The sequence below is a fragment of the Bubalus bubalis genome, chromosome 5 (assembly GCF_019923935.1).
Source record: "Bubalus bubalis isolate 160015118507 breed Murrah chromosome 5, NDDB_SH_1, whole genome shotgun sequence".
Classification (NCBI taxonomy): Eukaryota; Metazoa; Chordata; class Mammalia; order Artiodactyla; family Bovidae; genus Bubalus; species Bubalus bubalis.
In genome coordinates, this window is record NC_059161.1 from 14721698 (window position 1) to 14744624 (window position 22927).

The 22927-nt window shown below is 40.1% G+C and overlaps 1 protein-coding gene across 5 annotated transcripts; it reads left to right on the forward strand.

Moving 5' to 3' along the window:
- Window positions 1–386: 386 nt before the first annotated feature.
- On the forward strand, window positions 387–21552 carry LOC102391760 (influenza virus NS1A binding protein). Of its 5 annotated transcripts, XM_006060523.4 has the most exons (16): window positions 387–705; window positions 2009–2114; window positions 7661–7883; window positions 8839–8967; window positions 9189–9358; window positions 9484–9559; window positions 10914–11087; window positions 11419–11544; window positions 12916–13023; window positions 17097–17226; window positions 17454–17678; window positions 18127–18248; window positions 18345–18471; window positions 18567–18698; window positions 18816–18989; window positions 20115–21552. In XM_006060523.4, exons 4-16 carry the CDS (start codon window positions 8857–8859, stop codon window positions 20366–20368), a joined length of 1929 nt encoding a protein of 642 aa, XP_006060585.1. In that variant the 5' UTR covers window positions 387–705; window positions 2009–2114; window positions 7661–7883; window positions 8839–8856; the 3' UTR covers window positions 20369–21552. The 5 variants fall into 5 exon arrangements, with proteins under 5 accessions (XP_006060585.1, XP_006060584.1, XP_025141269.1 ...); XM_006060522.4 differs by lacking the exon at window positions 2009–2114; XM_044942729.2 differs by lacking the exons at window positions 387–705; window positions 2009–2114 and adding an exon at window positions 3452–3593.
- The last annotated feature ends 1375 nt before the right edge of the window (window positions 21553–22927 follow it).

Here is a 22927-nt window from a genome sequence, read left to right on the forward strand (position 1 = left end):
TTGTGCCTCCAGGGACTGCAGAACAGGTGAGGGCGCCTGGAGGGAACCAGTTCCCATACTGTCTGAAGGGGCGAAGAGAGGGTGCCGGGGTGAGGGAAAGGAGGGCCGACGGCGCGATAAGGAAGGCGGCGCGGCCGAAGCACTCCTCCTCTCTCAGGGATCACCTTGCGCTGACCTAGTTGAGCTGCGCAGGACGGAACCGCACAGGGCTGGGGAGAAGGGCGGGGCGGCGGGGGCGGGGCCATAGGTGGGCGGGGCCTCGAGGGCGATATTGCTGCGCTCGCCGGTCATTTGTCGGCTCTCCAGCCGGAAGCGTCGGGGAGGCGTTGGCGGCTGCGGAGACCGCGGCGAAGGCGGTGCACGTGGTGACGTGCTACGGGGGTGCGGCGCGCGCGGGCCGCCGCGGCGGCAGTGTCTCCGGGACGCGCGTGTAGGGCGGTCGCTCGGGGCTTCTGTGCAGAGTTTCGCCGCCTGCGGTTCCAGCGCGGCTGTGCCAGCGAGCGAGCGAGCAGGTCTCGGCGAATTCCCGGTGCGCTCCCGGCCTCACAGACTCCACGGGGCTGTGCGCTCGTCCCCTCCTCGCTCGGTCACTCCCTCCTTCGCGGCCTCGAGGCGCTTTCGGTTGGGCCGATTCCCGCCCGCTTCCTCCTACTCCCCGTTGAAGCTCCAGAGATGAGTTTTTTCATCTCTTTAGAGATGAACCAGGTAATCTGCGCTGGTCCCACTGACGAGGCGGGGGAGGAAGGGCAGGCTCACTCCGAGCTGGCGCATGGAGCGGGCGGCTGGGGTTTGAGGGTGGGAGGCGCGGAGCGGTGCGGGATCCCCGGGGTGCAGGACACGGCAAGTCGCCGCAGCCGCTGCTCTTTGTGGACGAGGAGCCGGCGCCGCGCGGACCCCGCGCTCCAGGCGCTGCCGTGGTTGTCAGGTCGCGTCAGCGGCCAAAGGCGGGTGGCGGGCCGCCTCGGAGAGCTCTGCGGCCGAAGAAGCAGGGCGGGAGGGACGAGAAGTTTTGGGTTGAGGGGGTCCTCGAGGGGCCTGGGTCAAGACCTTCCGGAAGGAGGGCGCGGGAATCTCCGTTTCTGCTGTCAGGAACCCCGCCTAGTGTGTGTGTGTGCGATGTCTGCCCCGGGTCTGGATTCTCTCCTCTGAGCCCTCGCAGGACCTGGCGACTGTGGGCGGGGAGCCTGCCCAGGGCCCAGTCGGTGCTCCCGGGTCTGGGGTAGGGTGGCACCGCGCTCCCGATCGCCGTGGGCCGCGGGGTCCTTTGTTCCCGCTCCACGTTGCCCGCTTTTCTTGCCAAGCGCGGGGAGAAGGGGGCGGGAGGAGGGAGGGAGCTGCTGCCCTGACGTGTCGGCGCTGAATGACTGCGGGCCGGGCCAATCCCGGGCGGGGGTGTGCAGACGCTGGGCGCCTTGCCTCCAGGCCTTCGGAGTGGTCTCCGGCCGAGCCGCGCTAGGATGAAGGCCTGGGACTGCAGGGCTCTCCAGACAGTCACTCTGGGGCCCTCGCCGCTTTGTTTCCCATCCCCGTCGCACCCCCGCACCACCCCCCGAAAAAAAATCAGCAGAGAGGTTTGTTCTTTTTCCGTCGTCCTGCGCATTTTGCGTAGCGACTCTGGTTGTAAGCTCCTGATGGTAAGAAAGTATCAGGCAGTAGGATCAGATTGAGGGTTAGCCCTAGGGAAACTTGAACCACAAATACTTTAGAAATTTTACTTTTCCCCCAATACAAATTAGATCTATTGTTTGAGGCCGCTGCCGTTTCAAAAACTAGTAAGTAGAAATCGTAGAAATCAGAGGCCTATTAAAGGATTTATTTTGTTACCCAGTATCTGTTGTCAGTGATGGAGGGCTGGAACACCCTGGCATCAAGCTGTTCTTTGAGGACTGTGTGTGTGGTGACCTTCTGTCCACTAGTAAACAACAACTCGGCAAGCGTAGTACTACTCTAAACAGTTCAAGTGTAGCAGGGACTAGACTGAGACAATATTTTCTTTCAATTATTCTAGCACTGGCGGTTAAGGAAAAGAAAATATTGATGAACAGCTTTAGGCATAATCATGCTGAAACTTCTGAAAGATGCTGAAGGAGCAGTCATTATTTGTGTATCAGAAGGTGAGGCGTACACTATTTAGAATTGGGTTGCGAATACCATAATTTAATACCAGCTGGCAGGCTACTTGTCAAATGTCTGTAATTTGTAGTGAGAGAGAAAACTGAACTAGCATCACTGACCTAAAAGAGACCCAGAATGATTTTCCTCTGTATTTTCCTAATATTTGAAATCTGTCATTAATTAATACATATTAATTTCTTAATTTATCTTAACTTATAGTTCTGTTTTTCCACCTCTTGCCCTCAAAACAGCGTTCCAGGTTTGGGTTTTAAATTAGTGTCTTTTTGCTACTTACTTTGGAGTGGGGTTTTGTTTTTTCTTGCTTGAAGAATGTTTTAGGTGGCAGTTGAATATGTTTTGCAAATAAGTGTTCTGGTTTTTTATTGTAAAATGTTTTTCTCTTGGGGACCTGTCTTAATCATTGACGTTAGATGAAGTACTCCTAAAAATCATTTCATTGACTTTTCAACGTTATGGTCGTATACCCAAATCTACAAGAAGGTTGGGAATCTCCCTATCTTGTGCTTGGGAGTGTAAATGGAAGAATTAACGAATAAGGGAGTGATTTCTGTTTTCTGTCAGAATCACAGAAAATACATTCTTATATTCACTGGTGAACTTTAATTTGTTGTTGCTCTTGAGTCGCTAAGTCTTGTCTGACTCTGCGACCCCATGGACTGCAGCATGCCAGGCTTCCCTGTCCTTCACTATCTCCTGGAGTTTGCTCAGACTCACGTCCATTGAGTCAGTGACACTATCTAACCATCTCATCCTCTGCCACCTTTAAGTAGAAATTTTAATTACCACCTTGTAAATGATTTCAGAACCTACACCACACTATCCTTAACACTTTTGGCATCAACCTGGATGCCCAACAGATGCATCAGCTGTATAAATATCCCAAAGCAAATTCTTCTTTTCCTTCCCGACTTTAAGCATGCAGTAAACTAAAAATGTCTGTTATGCTTTTTGAGTTCTAAGTTTGATATTGAGTTTTATAATGATGCCAAATATCTTCTCTAAAATATCATTGTTGCCTTAGTAGGATAAATAAGGGTATAATAATTTCCATGTTTTTTACGCATTCCTCCAGACCACCTCCACGTTTCTGCTAGTATCTTGTGCCTCTGTGCTAAAAATTCTGCTCTGTCTAAATCATCTTAATATTGATCTCTTACTTCCTCTCCTACTATTTACCATATGCATCCTGCAAACTGCAGTCTGTTGAAACAGACATTGTTGCAGTTTCTGGAATATTTGTGCTTTCCCATCTTTTCCCTCTTTTGTGTGAACTGTTTTCACTGCTTGGCTTGTCTCTCTTTCTGATTGGTCCGTGGAGTGTGCGAGGCTGGGGAATGGAGTTTGCTCTCTTGTGTCATGAGCATCGCATTCCAAACTGTGTCTGCCATCTGTTTGGAGCCATAAGTGTATGTGGGATGTAAGAACTACAGAGCAACGAGGTTGATGGCATGGAGTGGGTGAGTGAGTCTGGTGAGTTTTGGTGTATATAGATGGATCATTTCAGATATTGGGAATCTATAACTTCTAGTTTTAAAAAGATTTGTAGATTTTCTTTGTATTCTAAAGTCTGTTCTTTAAGTTGGCTACCCTCAAAAGATTGCCTTGAAGCTTAAATAAGCTTGTAATTTGCCTTGAGGTTTTTTTAGGATGCTTTAAAAGTTTGATGGTAACATTTTATCTTATTCTTACTGAAAGCCCAAGAATGTTGAGGGAGATCTATGGCTTTTTTTTTTTAACTTTTCTTTGATAAGGCTTACTGAATTGTATTTGGGTTAAGCTAATCTTTGGGGGAGCTTTGGTAACATGTGAACTCCTGGGTTTTACTAAAGCAGTTTAATTATTTATATATGAGTCGTCTGTCTCTCTTTCCTTGCACTGACCAAATTAAGAAACTGCAGTGTATTTACCAGAATATATTGTACTTGACTTCAGTTTTCATTTTAAAAGTGGATTTGTCAAATGTATTTTTTAAATATCAAATAAAATTCTAAATTTTATACTTTTCTATAAGCCTGGGATGTTGGAGCTTTTGCCTTGGCTTTTCAAATATATAAAAAAAAATTCTCCCCTTCTCCCCACATACTTGTTCCATCGAGTTTCATAGACCAGATGAAGATCTATGAATTTTTGGAAAGGCTTAAAAGTTAGTTTGCCCATGCTGACTTCAGTGAAAGTGAATGTGAACTTTGAAAGACACGGTTTTTTGCAGGCAGAAGTTGATGTGACCTCCTCCAGTTTGGGGGTGGCTGAAAGAAGGGACACACAGTGAGGCCACAGTAATTAAGTTTGTTGCATTAATTCAAATGTCAAGTGAACTTGAATTAGCTTTTGAAATCAAGTAGGGTTGTACTAATCACAAACATCAAAGAGATGAGGTTCATATTGAGACTTTGCTTTACTAGAATATCACCTAGTACTACCCTGGTGGCTCAGATGGTAAAGAACCCACATGCAATGTGGGAGACCTGGGTTTGATCCATGGGTTGGGAATATCTCCTGGAGGAGGGAATAGCAACCTACTCCAGTATTCTTGCCTGGAAAACGTCATTCTTCTCTGGACAGAAGAACCTGGCGGGCTACAGTCTGTGGGGTCGCAAAGAGTCGGACATGACTCAACGACTAAACACGCACTAATGTAGTAGCGCACTATTGCAAAACTAATAACATTGTACAAATGTGCATGGCAAGAGTTGCTCCAGATTTTCTCCAGTGACGTGAAAGTTACTCAGCCATGTCTGACTCTTTGCAACCCTGTAGACTCAGCCATGGAACTCTCTAGGCCAGAATACTGGAGTGGGTAGTCTATCTCTTCTCCAGTGGATCTTCCCAACCCAGGAATCAAACCAGGGTCTCCTGCATTGCACGCGGATTCTTTACCAGCTGAGTCACAAGGGAAGCCCAAGAACACTAGAGTGGGTAGCCTTTCCTTTCTCCAGGGGATCTTCCCAACCCGGGAATTGAATCGGGGTGTCCCACGTAGCAGGCGGATTCTTTACCAACTGAGCTATTTTCTCCCAAAGGACTAAAGTGATTTTTAACCATCTAGGTTTCTGTTGTTGTTTTCCAAGATGAATTTTAGGTAGAACTTGGACGTTATCAAATATACCCTCAGAGATCCTGTGAGTGTGATTGCACAGCACTGTGATAAAGCAGTCACATGAGTTTTTTGGTTTCTCAGTACATATAAGAGTTATGTTTATAGAATACTTGGGTCTGTTAAGTGTCCAAAGCATTATCTTTAAAAACAACTTAAATACCTTAATTTAAAAATACTTGATTGCTGAAAAATGCTGACCATCATCTGACAATGCAGGGTTGCCACAAACCTTCAATTTGGAGGGGTTGGTAGGGGTGGGGGGGAGCAGTGTTTGTCAAGTACAGTACTTTGGTGGTTTAGTCACTCAGTCGTGTCCGACTCTTTGCAACCCCATGCACTGTAGCCCACCAGGCTTTTCTGTCCATGGGAGTCTCCAGGCAAGAATACTGAAGTGGGTTGCTATGCCCGCCTCCAGATCTTCCCGACCCAGGAGTCAAACCCCAGTCTCCTGCCTTATAGGCAGATTCCTTACCATCTGAGCCACAAGGGAAGCCCACAATACAGCCCAGTGAAGTGCAGTAAAGCCAGGTGTCTGTGTATAGATGCCATTTTTTAATTCTTGATTAAATCAAGGTTAGTTTACAAAGAAATACTGAATAAAACCAGTCAAGGCGTAAAATACTTACAAATCTCCATTTGTGTTTTGTTTCTGAGAGGGCATACACTTAAATCATTTCTAACATAACTTGCGTAGAAAGGTTCCTCCCTTTCACCCTTGCATAGATTTTCCTAACTTGGGCTAGGTCTTGGCTGGAAATGTTTAAGGTTTCTTTTAGATAGTGTGTTCTCTCTGTACATAGAATTAAGAAGAGCTGAATTAACTAACCTAGATGCAAGTGAACAGCAGAGGAAATCAGTATTACACGATGGTGTGAAATAGTTTCATTGCAGGTATAAGCATTGACAACAGTCCCAACTAGGGTCCGAATACTCAGGTTTCTTTGAGATAAAATCTAAGCTATGGAGAAACCAGTGAAGGCATACAGGATTCAGGTTGTGCTACTGTTGAACTTAATATGGTAATTTGTTGAAATAGAACTGGATTAGCCTTTAAGTGGGTTCTGGGGTAAGAGACCATTCATATTAACATAATTGTTTGAGTTGTGGGTTTGATTGATGTATAAGAATCCAGGTGATTTTAAGATTTCCATTTTTAAAAGTATGCACATCTTTCAAATAATTTATTTAGTTCTGGTTTGCAGAATTAGACACTGGTATAATAGCAGTTCAGGTAATTAGCTTCCCTGGTGGCTCAGAGGGTAAAGCATCTGCCTACAATGCCAGAGACCCGGGTTCGATCCCTGGGTCAGGAAGATTCCCCTGGAGAAGGAAATGGCAACCCACTCCAACCCACTGAGAAGCCTGGTAGGCTACAGTCCATGGGGTCGCAAAGAGTTGGACACAACTGAGCGACTTCACTTCACTTCTTCAGGTAATTAAAAAAATAAGAACCAGCTGACTTTGACACTTTAGTTAATGGTGTGAAAATAAGGGGGAAAGAGAAGGTAGGAGGATTGAGTGTGATTTCCTTGCAGATTTGATTTGAACTATAACTTTCTGTTGGTAGTTTATTACTGTATATGAGAAAAAATGATCACATAAAGCACAGACATTAATATTTTCCATTTTGTTTATTTAGTTTGTTTCAACAAATTACTTACCTTTATATAGGTTTCTAGGCTACTTGTTTTGCGGGGGGTGGGGGGAGGGGGCGGGCGGGTGACTGGCTGTGGTGGGAAGGATACAAAGATAAACAAGACAGAGGCTCTGCTTTCAAGGGACCTTGAATCATGGAAGATAAGCAGGTACACAGCCCAGAATAGACCAGCTGGAAGATCACACAAACACTTTCAGAGAGGGTGCAGTATGTGGAGGATGGAGAGAAACTATGTTCTCAGCTGGGGGGGTCTGGTGGGGGATCTATGAAGGTAAGATGTCATCTGCACAGGCTGTGTTAAGGGTATTCCAAGAAAATAAAACTTGAACAAAGGTACAGAGATGAGGAAGTATGCAGAAGCATGTTTGGGAAACAGTGTATCTGGTTTGACTGTAACATTGTATACACGTCTGGAAATAATGAAAGTTACTGCTGGCTGGTGAAAGCAGACAGATCATGTGTTTGTGTATTAATTAGAATCTCACAGTAACAAATATTAGAATTAACCAATATTTACATTTGTTCTTGTATATCTCACTTAAATGATAAGTTACTAGCTCCTGCCCTCTGGGGAGAGTTGTTTTTTTTTTTTTAATCACCTGAGTGGTTGCAAGTTAAATGAAAATATTTATGTATAGTTACATTTGTATTATTTTCTGTATTGTGCCATTTACCTTGAAATGTCTTTAAGATCAGGACTTAGCATGATCTGCCTAGATCAATTACATTCTTTGATCATTCTGAATATCCAAAAATTTTCATTATTACAGATTATGATGCATGATTATCACAGAAGAAATTCGTGTCTATAGCTTTAAAGGACTTGATTACATCATTTTCAAGCCTGATAGTTTTGGAATCACCATTAGAGCTTAAGACTCCTCTGCCTTCACTTCAACCACCTGTCTTCATACCTCGCCGAAGTGCTGAGTTTCCTTTGTCCGTGGATTATTTAAAGCATCCCAGAAATAACAGTTCTCACCAGTATAGCAGGTAAGTGAATATTCAGTGGTCAGTGCACACATTTTTTTTTCCTAAAGACTGTGCCAAGTACACCAGCATCCTTGCATAATTTTTTTAAAAGGCAGAGAAGTCAATAGTATTTGTAGAAAAAAAACCTTTTTTCTATTATTTTCTGTAAACTGTTTTGAATTTAAATAAATCACTTACTTCAAACTGAACCCTTCTTTTACCACTTTTTGATGATGTATTTTGTGTAGCCATTAGTCCATTTGTTCACAGGAAAAAGTGAAATGAAAAATTTTTTAAAGAACATACATTTCTAACATGTATTGTTATGAGACAAGTAGTTTAGAATAAATGAAACATGGAAAGGGAACAGAATTTTTTAAACTATTTTAATTTTATTGGCATATAGTCAGTTTACAATGTTGTTAGTTTCAGGTGTACAGCAAAGTGATTCAGTTATACATACACATATGTTTTCTTTTTTAGATTCTTTTCTCCTATGGGTTATCATAGAATATTGAGTAGAGCAAAGGGAACAGAATTAAGTTAGTCTTATATCAGTTTTTCTCATTTGTGAGTAAAGGAGTGACTGTAGCCCTAATCCAAGGAATCTGTATGTAATGACCACTTCACATCCTTCCAGACTTTTCAGTTGCTTGTTGTATGGATTTGGGGAGGGCTTGGTTTCCATTTTCTTCCCCTTCACAGTGTGTGTACTAATAGAAACCTGGCCAAAATTGCTAGGATATCATACCACTACTGTACGAATTCCTAAAAAGACTTAGGACCAAAGTATAGGGGTACAAAGGCTTGGACACTCAGAGCCAGCGTTGTTTTAGCAATGTTCTTGTGTGATAAATTTATATGTATTGTTGATAGGATGGAATTTGAAAATTAAAGATACTGTATTACTTTTCAAAATGTTATAAAAATCACCATTTATAAGTAAAAATAACTTGGCTTTATTTCTGCCCTTTAGCTAAATTTAAAAGGAAAAATGATTCCCAATGGATATTTAATGTTCGAAGATGAAAATTTCATTGAATCTTCTGTTGCCAAATTGAATGCCCTGAGGAAAAGTGGGCAGTTCTGTGATGTTCGACTTCAGGTATTTAAAACTTAATTGGAAACTTACAGAACTGATCTTTCATTACTGAAAACCGTATGTTCCTGGATTGACTTATTTTCTTTCTCATAAGAGGCATTTAATGAAATAAATTTAAAAGGCAATGATTTACCTAGAAACGTAAGATGAAGGATACGATGTAGTAATTAGTTAGAGAAATACATAGTCCACAGTGCTTCTAATTTTAATGCCTGATGTTGCAGGTCTGTGGCCATGAGATGTTAGCACACAGAGCAGTCCTGGCCTGCTGCAGTCCCTATTTATTTGAAATCTTTAATAGTGACAGTGATCCTCACCGAGTTTCTCATGTTAAGTTTGATGATCTCAATCCGGAAGCTGTTGAAGTCTTGTTGAATTATGCCTACACTGCTCAGTAAGTTCTCTGAAGTACATCATATAACTAGGAAATGAAATTCCAAGTCCCTCTAAATTTATTTAAGAATCTGTGTTTTAAGGCCATGGTATGATAAATGATACAGAACCTTTTTTTTCCAAAAGGTTGAAAGCTGATAAGGAATTAGTCAAAGATGTTTATTCTGCAGCAAAAAAGCTGAAGATGGACCGTGTAAAGCAGGTAGAGTAAAAGAAGTAATATACAAGGAGTAATGTTACTAGGGGGTCTTACTTTATATAATTAGTTTGTATAATTTGTCATAAGACATCTGTTGGTCTCAAGAACTTGAAAATATCCCCTTTTCCTCCCTAGAGATGTGAGTATGTATATAATTTTAACTGTTTAGCTATAGTAATGGTCACACTTCCTCTTAGATAATTCAAGCTACAGTCTTGCTCTTTCAATAGCCTTCTCTGGTGGGGTATCCATGTCAGTCTCTGATAACATGAATTAAAACAGTCTTGATAGTTCTCAGTTAATCATATAATTCATACCCTTAATTCTTGATTCTTCTACATTTCTCAGTTCTTCTTTAGAAGTTTTCTTTCTAGAATTTAATGCCACTGAGAAGTGGCATTAATAATTTATAGAAGAAAAAAAGCTTTTAATCCTGTAGTTTAGGGGTCAGTAAACTGCAAGCCTTAGGCCAGCTGCCTGGTTTTATAAAGTTTTATTGTAACGGAGCTCTCCAGTACAGGTGGTCTATGGCTGCTTTCTACCTGCAGTGACAGAGTGGAATAGTTGTGAGAAAGTAAGGCCCACAAGCCTAAGCTGCTTACCATCTGGCCCCTTAGGAAGACGTTTTCCTGTTCCCCTCCTCTCATGTCATTCTGCTTAAAAACCCTTCTGTGCTTGTAGCACATGTCCTTCAGGTTAGCATTCCAGGTTCTCCCTAATTTAATTGCTATTCCTCCAAAATATTTCCTGATTTTCTTATCTTTTGTTCTAGCCAAACTAAACTGTTGCAGCATCTTGCCTAGTACCTATCTGCAGTCAACATCATTTCCCCTCTAGAGGCCAGTTCAGATAATTGCCTTTATGAAGCCTTGTCTGTCATTCTAGTGGGAGATACTTCTCTGAACATTTCATGTACATTTTCATAGCATTTCAATTTGTTGCATTTTAAACAACTTATGTATTTGTATGTTCTTCTTTGATGTTATTGTTTGTATACATGTATCCCTGGTGGCTCAGACAGTAAAAAATACGCCTGCAATGTGGGAGACCTGGGTTCGATCCCTGGGTTGGGAAGATCCCCTGGAGAAGGGAACAGCTACCCACTCTAGTTTTCTGGTTTGAAGAATTCCATGGACAGAGGATCTTGGCAGGCTACAGTCCATGGGGTCACTAAGAGTCAGACATGACTGATTGACTTTCACTTCATTTCATTCTTCCTACAGTTTAACTTGTTCTATTAAGGCAGTGAGTTTTTTTGATTGATTTTTATATTGTCTCATAGTACTTCCAAGGAATATTAAATATTTGTTAAATAAAGTGTGTGTAAATGTTGACACTTTGTATTTTTTTCCCCAAGGTTTGTGGTGATTATTTACTATCTAGAATGGATGTTACCAGCTGCATCTCTTACCGAAATTTTGCAAGTTGTATGGGAGACTCACGTTTGTTGAATAAGGTTGATGCTTACATTCAGGAACATTTGTTACAAATTTCAGAAGAGGAAGAGTTTCTTAAACTTCCACGGCTAAAGGTAAAATATATAAAGATTAAAGATGTGAAGATAAATCTATAAAGAGATATAACTATTTAGTTCCAAGAATGCAATCTTTGTTCATGTTTCAAGCAAGTGAGTAATGATTATGAAAATGATGGTCCATTGAAGTGATGTTATTTTTAGCAGTGTAATGGTTTCCTGCCTACCTGTTTGTTTACTTTTCTTTCTTTGGCTACTGGTTTATAATTCTTATAAATTAGAATAAATGTATGGAGTGTAATTGGGCATCTGTGACCGCTTTGTTATGAAACAGAGAATCAAGAGACTCAACACTGATCCATGTCTCTCTGTTTTTTCCCCACTCTAGCTGGAGGTAATGCTTGAAGATAATGTTTGCTTGCCCAGTAATGGCAAACTGTACACAAAGGTAATCAACTGGGTGCAGCGTAGCATCTGGGAGAATGGAGACAGTCTGCAAGAGCTGATGGAAGAGGTTAGTTTTAAAGTAAATGGGACTCAACAGTTATTAAAAATAATTTTGCTATAACATGAAGGATTCCCTGTCACTTTTATTTTATAACAATGACCCTAAAGAATTTAAATTTTGCTATAGGTACCCCTAAGCTGAGAAACAGGGGGGGTGTCCAGGTGAGCTGAATGAACTGTTCAGTTTGGTCTTCTGCTTTTCTTTTTTTTATTTCTTTGCTTATTATGTGCTGTTAACTTTCTTTAAAGTAGCATGTAATTTGCTTTAGACATGGGAGGTGGTACTGAAATTTTCTGTAGATTCTTAATTTTTCTTCACAGGTTTTTGCTTTAAATTTGACAAGTAGGTAAAAGCTTCTAATGGTTGTTCCTCCCCATTGATTTATCTCCCCATAGGTTTATTAACAAAACTAGGATACCCAAGACTGAAGAAACAAGAAGAATCCTCAAGTGTATTGACACGTAAAGAAGCAGCAGTCCTGCCCCAGTTCTCCTAAGAAAAATCCGCTGTGGGCAGAGAACGATGATGATTTAATGGTGTTTACTCCTTTACAGGATTCTTATCTTTAAAGCTTTGTGTCTTTCAATGGTGTTGTTCATACATAGAGTCACTCACTTAACTTGGGCTACTTTTTAAAAAATACACAAGGAAAAATCGACGGAGAAATGATGGGAATTAAACATGCAGGTGAAACAGTGGAGTTGACCTTGAGTTTATCCCTCCACTTAAGCCTTCAGATACACGAAAGGCTTATTACCAAACCGGTTAGGCCTTTAGAAACGCGGTTATCATTATACTCTAAAAAGGCGAAGAGGTGATCTTTAAATTCTATCTGGTTTCCCACTTGAAAATCAGATGCATTAGCCATTTGTTTGCATCTGTTAAGGGAGGCAGCTGTGCAGGTTGTTTGAACTCTTGCATTTGTGTTTTTTTTTTAATCTCTTTTTTTGACATTGCCTGCAGGACAGAAATATGTTTATACATATTAGACCACTTATCTTCGAGGGTGTAAACCATATTTAGTACTTTATTGTAAATATGTACATTCTTTAAGAGTATATATATTGTACTGGTCCCTTTTTTTTTCTTAATGCTGTATCATGGAAGCTATGAAAAAAAATGAAGATTTCTTTCAAGCCAACCAAGCCAAGGACTCTTCAGCCAGTATTAGAAGATTCTGTATCTTATTTTTTATTTTTATTTTTTTTATTTTTACCACCATGACATGTTTTCTTTACTTTGGGGATCCTGCCAGAGTAAGATGTCAAGAATTCAAGAAGCACACTGGAGGTTACCGTGAGGCGTGGTGTGATCTGCATACTAGTGGAGTAGCCATGGAGACAGTAGCCACATGGGTGTTCTGTTGCTGTTTTGCAGGTTCAAACCTTGTACTACTCAGCTGATCACAAGCTGCTTGATGGGAACCTACTAGATGGACAGGCTGAGGTGTTTGGCAGTGATGATGACCACATTCAGTTTGTGCAGGTACACAATGCACATCTGAGGTAACCTCAGGTTAAAGTTTGATTAGAGCCTTTTATAGTATACCTAAATTTTCCTTTAATAAAGGAAAGTGAAAGAACGTCATTGGTATAACTGGACAGAAACATTTGCGGGAGAAAAACCGGCCTATCTTTCTTAGCATTACTATCACTTTTGCCACATAAAAAGAAATTAGCACAGCAAACTAGGAAACCCCATTTAAATTTTGTGTGTGTGTCTCGATCAAATAGGATTTGCAAATAGTAAGAAAAAGGGCCAATAAGATGAAGCAACATAGACATTCTTTGGTTTTTTGGTTGGACCATAAAAAATAGTTGTCAGAGGAATGACTGTTAAACCTAAGTTTTATAAATCCAGGTACAAACTTTTTTCGTTTATGGGTAAATAACAGAGAAAAGTGTACAGATCATAAGTGTCACATGGTAAACCCCTTGGTTTAAAAACTTCTTGGATGAAGAAGAGAAGATTCCGAGCATTCTGTAATCCTTCCTCTTGCGCGCGTCCCGGTCACTTGCCCTGCACCACCCCAAGGGGAGCCATTACCTGAACCTCTGAAGCTTTACCTTAGTTTGCCCATGTTTGAGATTTATGTGAATGGTTATATAGTATGTATTGTTTTTGTTTGGCCTTTAGCTCAGCATTGTATTTGTGAGGGGTGAACTATAAAGTAGGCTGAGTTGACCCAAATTAATGGATGTTTCCCTTTAGTAATTAAAAGGTAAATGGTCGACTCAGAAAACAACCTATATGGTGACGTTATTAGGTGTTCTGTGTCAGTAGTGGCTGAACATTTTTATTCTCACAGAAGTTTTTGGGTGTAAATTTGTGCATTCTGAACATTGAGGCTATCTTTCCCCTTGTCTCCAAACATCATAGGTTGACTTTTTTTTAAAGTACTCTTTCATCAGGCAGTAGTTGAATGCCTACTAAGTAGAAGGCCATGATGTTACCTAAGAGGGCCCCCAAATGTGTAAGAGACAGTTTCTGCTTCCAGGACCTTACAGGAGGAGGTAAATCAGAACAGACTAATAAGCATTACCTACAAAAGACATTCAGGGAGGGTGGAACAAGAGAGGAAAAACCAGGGAAATTTCACAATGGAGGCAACATTTGAGCAGTCTAAGGATAGAAGAGTTTGCAGATAGAGGCGTGTCAGGTAGCAAAGGATACCTGGACAAGGAGATTCTCTTGGAGTTGCAGGTCTCACAACTGGAAAAGTCAGTAAATATAGTCTGATTGGGGCTTCATACTTTATTCTACAAGTAGTGGGGGGCTTTCAAAGAATTTTAGACAAGGGAGTAGAGTGATCTGAACAAACAACATTTCACAACTTTAATAATAGTGAAAAACTGGGCAACAGTCCAGCAGCAGGCGGACTGGTCAAATTATGGTTTGTTTCCATACTGCCGAGATCTGTAAGTTCATTAGTCGTATTTTAGACAGTGAACTGGTAGGTGGCATTCTCTGGGTTGTGGAATTCCAACTGATTTTGGCGGGGGTGGGGGTGGGGTGGGGGTGGTTGTTTATCTTTTACTTACTAAAAGCATCAAATCCTTCTATTTTTATGACAGGTACAGAGGATAGAGGAAAGCTTGTGAGACCACTCTGTAGACTATTACAAGCAGTAGTAGTAGTTCAGGTTAAAAAAAAAAGATGATGAGCCTTGATTTGAGGAGAAGGGAAAAGGGTAGACTAGATGTTTCTAGTACTGCAAAGGTCCTTAGTAACTGTTTGGGAAAATCAAGGAAAAGGAAGAATTTGAGGGTGAGCAGGATCCTGACAAGTGTGACTCATTCAAAGGACGTGCCATGAATAGAGATAATGAAGTAAGAAGGAAGAGGAGACACTAGGCTTTAGAAATAGGAAGTGAGTTCGAGAAGTAGCCATTAGCCTCAGAGTGGTGTTCAAGCTAGCTAACATAGGAGAAAAAAGTCTGAAAGACTGAATTGTTGACTATGTTAAATCATACTCAGAGGGGATGTAAAAAGGTCAGGGGTTTCTCATCTACACTGGTTTTAAGGCAGCCACTCTGTAACCTTTAGTGGTTGTAATTTCCCAAAAGTTACTAAGGTTAAGAAACCCTTAGCTTGAGAAGTGATGGTGGCTGAAAAAGCCACCAGGGACCACCCCCTTGGGGAGGGGAGTTCAGAGGCAAAGTGTAGGCCAATGGGTGTGCTGATGGGAAGAGCTGATATGGGAAAGTTTGAAGATAAAGGAAAGAATTAGGTTTGAAAATGTCTGGAGTTGACCAGCATTTCTGTATAAGGCTTGTAGTTAATAACACTGAGTAGTCATCCTTGTTACCATGCTTTTTTCTTTCACATTGATTTTTCTCTCAAAGCCATACATTAGAACCGTTTTCTTAACTGCAGTAAAAGCCATCATCTTGTGTTACTTTGGCTTCCTTTTTCCCACAGATTGGGATAGGGTTTTATGTACCTTGTAACTGCTATTAGCAGAGGATACAAACAAGACTATCATAGTATAAAAGAGTGGCTTTATACTCAGAATTCCTAATTTTTATTGTTTTATTGCCTTAGGCATTGTATATCTTCTGATTTTCAGTATTTTTGTCTATCAGATGGATAAGTGTATTGCCCTTCCTGAATTAAAAAAGATGATGTGAATAAAGTACCCAATAATACCTGGGTACATAATGTGTAAATGGAATTTGATAAAAACCATTACCATGATACATTCTCTGTCTTCTCTCAAAATAGCCTCTTATACTGCAACCACATTTGCTGAATTGCCCACACCAAACTTGATAGTTTTTTCCCAGCTTCAAGTAGCTACCAGAATCTTTTTCTCTATTGTCACATGTCCTTCTTCTTCTACTCTAAAGAGAAATTTCCTTTAGAGATCCTACCTACCCATGTGGCTCTGGCCCTGGGGACCAAAATAGATGAGCAAACTTGGCCAGGTATTGAAGGTGGTACCTGTTCATTCAGCAGGCACTTCCTGCCAGGGTAGTCTTGATTCTTCTGATGCCTTGTGATCATATTCCTTAGAAGTATTTAGGGCTCAAGAAATTTGAAGAAAACCATCAAAGGGAACTCGTACACTAGGGCACAGTGTAATCATAGTCATTTGGAAATTTGCAGCTTTGCCCATTTCTCCCTCTTTTATGTTCCTGTGTATTCCTTTATGAATGTTTGATTCTGTTAGTGTTACTGCTTTATTAATTTCTGAGTACCATTTTTTACTTTTGTGTTTTGATGTAGTTTTAACTTGTCTCGGCTTCCCTGGTAGCTCAGATGGTAAAGAATCTGCCTGTAATGTGGGAGACCTGGGTTCAAATCCTGGGTTGGAAGATCCCCTGGAGAAGGGAGTGGCAACCCACTCCAGTATTCTTGCTGGAAAATTCCATGGACAGAGGAGCCTGGTGGGGTCATGTGTCCATGGGGTCACAAAGAGTCGGACACAACTGAACGACTCATACTTTTACTTGTCTAAAAAACCACTCTATAATATCTTTAGGGCAATCCTAAAGAAATACAGTTGTAAATGTTTCTTGTAGTTGCCACTTTTTTCCTATAAAATAACTTTCAGAGATTGGATGGATATGTCTGCTCACTTTTTGCTAACATTGTATGAAGGATGATACCAGTACATATGATTTAGTTAAGTTTAGCAGTTTCATGGAGATAGTGAGTTAAATGTGTTCTCTTAGTTGATTCTTGCTATTTTAGATTTATAACATATTTCGGGAGGTTCTATACTTATTTATGTGGATTATGAGGGAGGAGGTTCCTTTTGTTCTTCCCTTGAGTACTTTGCTACTTGATCTGCAATTTTTTTTTCATTGTTGAACTTGAGCTTTTTCTTGATCAGGGTAGGTACAGTTGTTTCCTTATCAAGTGGAGGTGGAAGAATGCCAGTGACACGTGTCAGCCAGAAAGTGTTGGTTTGTGTTCAGTCTAGGTGTGCTGTAAATGTCATGCGTAAGTGAAGGGTATGAAGCGTTTTTTCAGTGTTGTGGACTAGCTCAGGAGCAAAGGTACACCAGGTATGGTCTTTGGCTAGGTTTCTGTAGCTGCCTTTTGATTTTGCAGAAAAAGCCACCACGTGAGAATGGCCATAAGCAGATAAGTAGCGGTTCCATTGGATGTCTGTCTTCTCCAAATGCTACAATACAAAGCCCTAAGCATGAGTGGAAAATCGTTGCTTCGGAGAAGACGTCAAGTAAGTGTACTACACTTGTCAGATTGCCTTTGGTTTATTTCTTTTTAAGAAGGACTTTTAAGTTAGAACCATATCAAGTTGATTGAGGAAAAAATTCAGAAGCAACTAAATTTGGAAAAGAGTAACAGGTCATCCCTGTCTGGAGTCTGGAGTCCAATGCAGGATCACCACAGCAACCGAAAGTAATAAAAATTGCATCTTTAAACACAGAACTCTTGTGCTTACAGATAACACTTACTTGTGCCTGGCTGTACTGGACGGTATTTTCTGTGTCATTTTCCTTCATGGGCGAAACAGCCCACAGAGCTCACCAACAAGTACTCCAAAACTCATTAAAAGTTTAAGTTTTGAGATGCACCCAGATGAGCTCATAGAGAAGCCCATGTCTCCTATGCAGTATGCACGATCTGGTCTGGGGACAGCAGAGATGAATGGCAAACTCATAGCTGCAGGTAAGAACAGAAGGATGAGTGACTTAGCCAAAAGCTTTAACTGTCTAAGTCTCTTAAGCAAATGTTTACACTTGCTAACGACGTGCACATTTCGGAAGACAAGGTTTAACATGCCTCCTTCTGTGGCATTCCCCTTGGCCACATTCTAAGATGGCAGACTCAGTACTGTTGTAGCGCCTCGTCTTCAAGTTAATGTCTGTCTCTAATTCCTTAAAAACTATAAAGTAAGTAATTGTCTCCTAATTTTCAAGCCAAGATAAAGCAGTTTACTTACACTGATAATTTTGTCATTCAGCTCTAACAAGCACTTAGTTAAAATGGGGCCTTATTAAGTTTGTAGATGAAAATTCTTTTCCTCATTTTGTACAGATTACTTGAAACATTCTAGACCAGAAACCCTGGGCCAGTTGAATATTTTAAACATAACCGTTTGTGGTTCTTATACCAGGTGGCTATAACCGAGAGGAATGTCTTCGAACAGTTGAATGCTATGATCCACACACAGATCATTGGTCCTTTCTTGCTCCCATGAGGACACCAAGAGCACGATTTCAAATGGCCGTACTCATGGTAAGTATATTATTTTGCAGGAAGAAGCAGCCCACATTTAGCATTTTCTGCTAACTTCACAATGGCAGAAATGCTAATCTCTTGCTTTTGGCTTAGGGCCAGCTCTATGTGGTAGGTGGATCAAATGGTCACTCAGATGACCTGAGTTGTGGAGAGATGTACGATCCAAACATAGATGACTGGACTCCTGTTCCAGAATTGAGAACTAACCGTTGTAATGCAGGTAATACTTTTCTGCTGAGATAATCAAATACTTAAACTGTACTTAAGTATGATGATTAAGTTATCAATTTTTAACCGTATTTTATACTCACATAGGAGTGTGTGCTCTGAATGGGAAATTATACATCGTTGGTGGATCAGATCCATATGGTCAAAAAGGACTGAAAAATTGTGATGTATTTGATCCTATAACAAAGTCATGGACAAGCTGTGCGCCTCTTAACATTCGTAAGTTGATTTTCTTTTTAAGTTTTTTTTCCTTAAGACTGAGCCAGCGGTATGTGCAGTGCACACTTACAGTTTTGGGAGGTACAGTAATAGTTTTGGTTTGACTCGATCTTATAGGTAGACACCAGTCTGCAGTCTGTGAGCTTGGTGGTTATTTGTACATAATTGGAGGCGCAGAGTCTTGGAATTGTCTGAACACAGTAGAGCGTTACAACCCTGAAAACAACACCTGGACTTTAATTGCATCCATGAACGTGGCTAGGCGAGGAGCTGGAGTGGCTGTTCTTGACGGTGAGTGTTGGGATTTGGAGAGTTGAGGAATGGGTAGTGGCAAGAGTTTGTTTTAAAATTCCAAGAGAATGTCAGTAATAATTATGCACTGTTGTAATTAAGAGTTCAGAAGCAGCCATCGTTTCTGACACAGTGAAGGTTGGTGGTTTGTCTTTTAGAAGTTTCTAATAATCAGAGACTCGGTACTGGGTATATAGCATAAATATATTCACCTTCTTTCATAAATCATACTCCTGATGCATCATCTTGGAGTTTGAGTTTGTTTCTTTAGAGCAAGAATTTGTAAAACAAAGGAAATACAAATCATCTAGTTTACTCCATGCTGAATTGAAAGCAAAACAAGTCTTTCCAAATCATTTTATATAGATAGCTTTCTTTTCGCTTCCATTTTATTGATTTACATATTTATTTTGGAACAAAGCTTGTGGCTCTACTGGTAAGAGCCTACGTGTGGAGGCACACCAGTGAGTAGCCCACTGTGCAGCCTTGGGCCTTGGGAGCCTTGTCAATTCTCTCATAAGTACATGGACACAGGTAGGCTAAGTGACAATCAGATGAGAAAATAAGGATTTTGAGAATCCCTAATAAAGTTTTTTCCCTAAGCTACAGAGAATATTTAATGCTAACATTTTATTTGAAAATAATTTAACAATTAACTGCCTATGTATATTTGAAAATAGTTCATTCGTTGCCTGTTTCCTAGAAGAAATTTCTGTAGCAAAACCATTTTATATAGTTGGAAAGGTCTAGAAAATGTTCAGTTATTTAAGCCTTCTTTCCTGTAATCTTCATTCCTGTGCACTGGACTAACAGAAAACTTCCAGCGCACTCTAGGCGAGTTGTCTAACTTCTGGGCTCTTCATTTCTTCATCTGATATGACAGTAATAGAAACCACCTCAGAGAACTGTTGTGAGAATTACATTTCCTTTAAATTGCCTGACTTACATGTGCAAATGGGTTTTTATCAATTTTATTCCATTGTATTCCCAGCTTCTAGGGAATGCTTGCCACATTTAGTTAGGATGAACGGGCTTTTCTACTGAGAACCACTGATTTTAGCAAAAGACAGATTTAAGGGTTTCTTTCTTAGCCTCTCCAGATTAACTTTGTCTCTTCTCTCTTAGGAAAACTGTTTGTAGGTGGTGGCTTTGATGGTTCTCATGCCATCAGTTGTGTGGAGATGTATGATCCAACTAGAAATGAGTGGAAGATGTTGGGAAACATGACTTCACCACGGAGCAATGCTGGGATTACAACTGTAGGGAACACAATTTTTGCAGTGGGAGGATTTGATGGCAATGAATTTCTGAATACGGTGGAAGTCTATAACCTTGAGTCAAATGAGTGGAGCCCCTATACCAAGATTTTCCAGTTTTAACAAATTGAAGACCCTTTCAAACTAACAGGCTTAGTGATGTAATTGTGTTTAGTAGAGGTACACTTTGTGAATAAGGAGGGTGGGTGGGTATAGATGTTGCTAACAGCAACACAAAGCTTTTGCATATTGCATATTATTAAACATGCTGTACATACTTTTTGTGTTTATTGGGAAAGGAATGCAAAGATGAAGGTCTGTTTTGTGTATTTTTAGGACTACTTTGGTTACTTTTTGGAAGTTGATATTGTAAAAGAATAAACCAAGAATTGATTGGGAACGTCATTTCAAGAAGTCCCCTCTCCTCCACATTTGTTTTGCCAGTTTGCACATTAAATGACTCTTTCTCCTCAAATGTGTATTATGGGGCAAGAGGGGTAGGGTAAGATATAGGCAGTTGGGTTGTTTTTCAAGGGCCCTTTTTCAGTAACTGGAACACTCTACAACAAAGAGACTTATTTAACTAGATGACAGTGACTATTTTTGTTTTTATTAAAAGGAAGCTTACATGCCTACCAAGGTTTAATCTTTTATGATTGCCTTTTTATAACTTTTTGTATTCTTAGCAGAGTACTTTCTTTACCTGTTGAAGTTAACATGTCGCAGGTTCAAATTACTGAAGCAGAGTGGCAGTCTTAAAAGTATGCAGTGAGGTGTTTTATACTCACAGAATACAAACTTCAGAACTTTTGCCTTAGCTACAGGTTTGTTTTTTTTTCGAGAATGCAATACCAATGTTTATTTGAATGGGGTTGCTGAACAGTAACATGGCTGTGATTTTTATTTGATACACTGTTTTTAAATACTTTGACTTCTTGGTGTATTTTATATAGCAAAACACTCAATATTATATATAACAGTAAAGAACAGTGAAGTATTTTATCTTCTAAATAATTCCTATTTTTTATCATTAACAAAACAATCCTAAAGTAGCAGTCCTTGATTGTGGGAAAAAAATTACCTTAAACTGTACTGGGTTTATGAATGCAGCCTTATCAGACTATGTTTTTGTTCAGTTTGTCTATTCATATGGATAAATACTGGCTGGAGTGGTGACTTGGTATTGTGTGATGCTACACATATAACTTATGGTGCCAAAATTAGAACATCCTAATGCTTGCTGTTGATGCAGACGTATTAAAGGTACTTTGCAGGAAATCCTTGCACCATGGGATTACTCTCCAAAAGTTGTTTGTGTTCTTTTTCATTACTAAAAGTTTTGGGGGGTGATTTTTAAAATTTTTTTCCCAGTAACAATGAGCTTAAGGTATTTGTGGGAAAATACTTAACCTGGTATCTTACATCTGAAATAAGGACTGTTGTTTGGGGGGTTTTTTTGTTTGTTTTTTGCTTCTCTCTGAGAAGGCAAAGAGGCACATGGGAATCTCATGAGCTAACTGGGACCATATGACTATCCAGTGTCTTAAGTTGGGTTAAGAAGAAAATTAGTTTTTTCCCCAAGTGTTCCACTGGTGCTTTGACACCTTAGTTCACTCCTCTGTTCCACAAAGAGCTACCAAGAAAGGAAATCAGTTAGCCTGGTGGCTCTGTAGTTCCTGACTATCACTAGTTTCATTCCAGACTGAAACTAGGTTGGCAGATTTGAATCAGACTTTTTAAAAAGGTTCTGTGTATGTTTTATTTATTTAGCACAAGGAAATAAAATTTTACTGGAGGGGGTCACTATGATATCCTTGAAATCACTTCTCAATTCCTAGGTAACATGCTTAATGCAAATAATATGTGGGAATATTTTGGTCAAAGTTTCATCATATTACCATTGATGCCACTGGTAGCTAAAATTATGTTTTTTAAGTATATTTTGAATATAAGAAGTTTCCATAAAGGGGAAAAAAAAGTGCTCATTGAACAGTTGTTCCTGTTTATCTGCACTTAAAAGGTTTTTTTTTTTTTTTTTTTAAGAGAAGGAGAATATGGCATAGCTTAAGTGTAAGTTAAAGAATTTGTTTTTGTTTTTTGCCAATGTGGGTTTCGGAGTAGTTTAAAAATATTGGTTAATAACCATTCTCAGTCGTAATAATGCATGAAACATACCCGATTCCTAAAACAGTAGCAAAAACTATAAAATACCTGTTTGAATTAACAAAAGAATTGATCATACTCAAGTATGAATTTTCTTTTATTGTGATTTTCAAGGATAGGGCTTTGATATTTGGCCTCTAAGTATAGAGTCTTACATATTTTACCATTTTCAACATGTAGAATTCCTTACATAATCATATTTTAGGGAGGATAATTTGGAAATATGATTAGTGCAAGAATCCTTGCTAGCGAGGGACAGGGAGGCCTGGCATGCTGCAGTCCATGGGGTCACGAACAGTCAGACACGACTTAGTGATTGAATGACAAGTATACCCTATAATCTGTAAAAACCCTATAAAATTTTGAGAAAGTAGGGAAAGGAGACACATAGGACATTACTGCGTCTCCACAGTTACAGTTACAAGACTGTGAGTCACAGAAAAGAGTCTCCATAGTATTAGTATTTTTTGTATCTTGCTTTGTTTCAAAAAATTTGAAGAGTCTCTCACTGAGAAAACA

What these genes read in the sequence shown, in the direction of transcription:
- LOC102391760 (XM_006060523.4), top strand. Translation starts at nt 8,857, where the DNA reads ATGATTCCCAATGGATATTTAATGTTCGAAGATGAAAATTTCATTGAA. An exon ending in ACCACATTCAGTTTGTGCAG is followed by an intron (nt 13,024 to 17,096) that starts GTACACAATGCA and finishes TTGATTTTGCAG; the next exon opens with AAAAAGCCACCACGTGAGAA. An exon ending in AACTAACCGTTGTAATGCAG is followed by an intron (nt 18,472 to 18,566) that starts GTAATACTTTTC and finishes ATACTCACATAG; the next exon opens with GAGTGTGTGCTCTGAATGGG.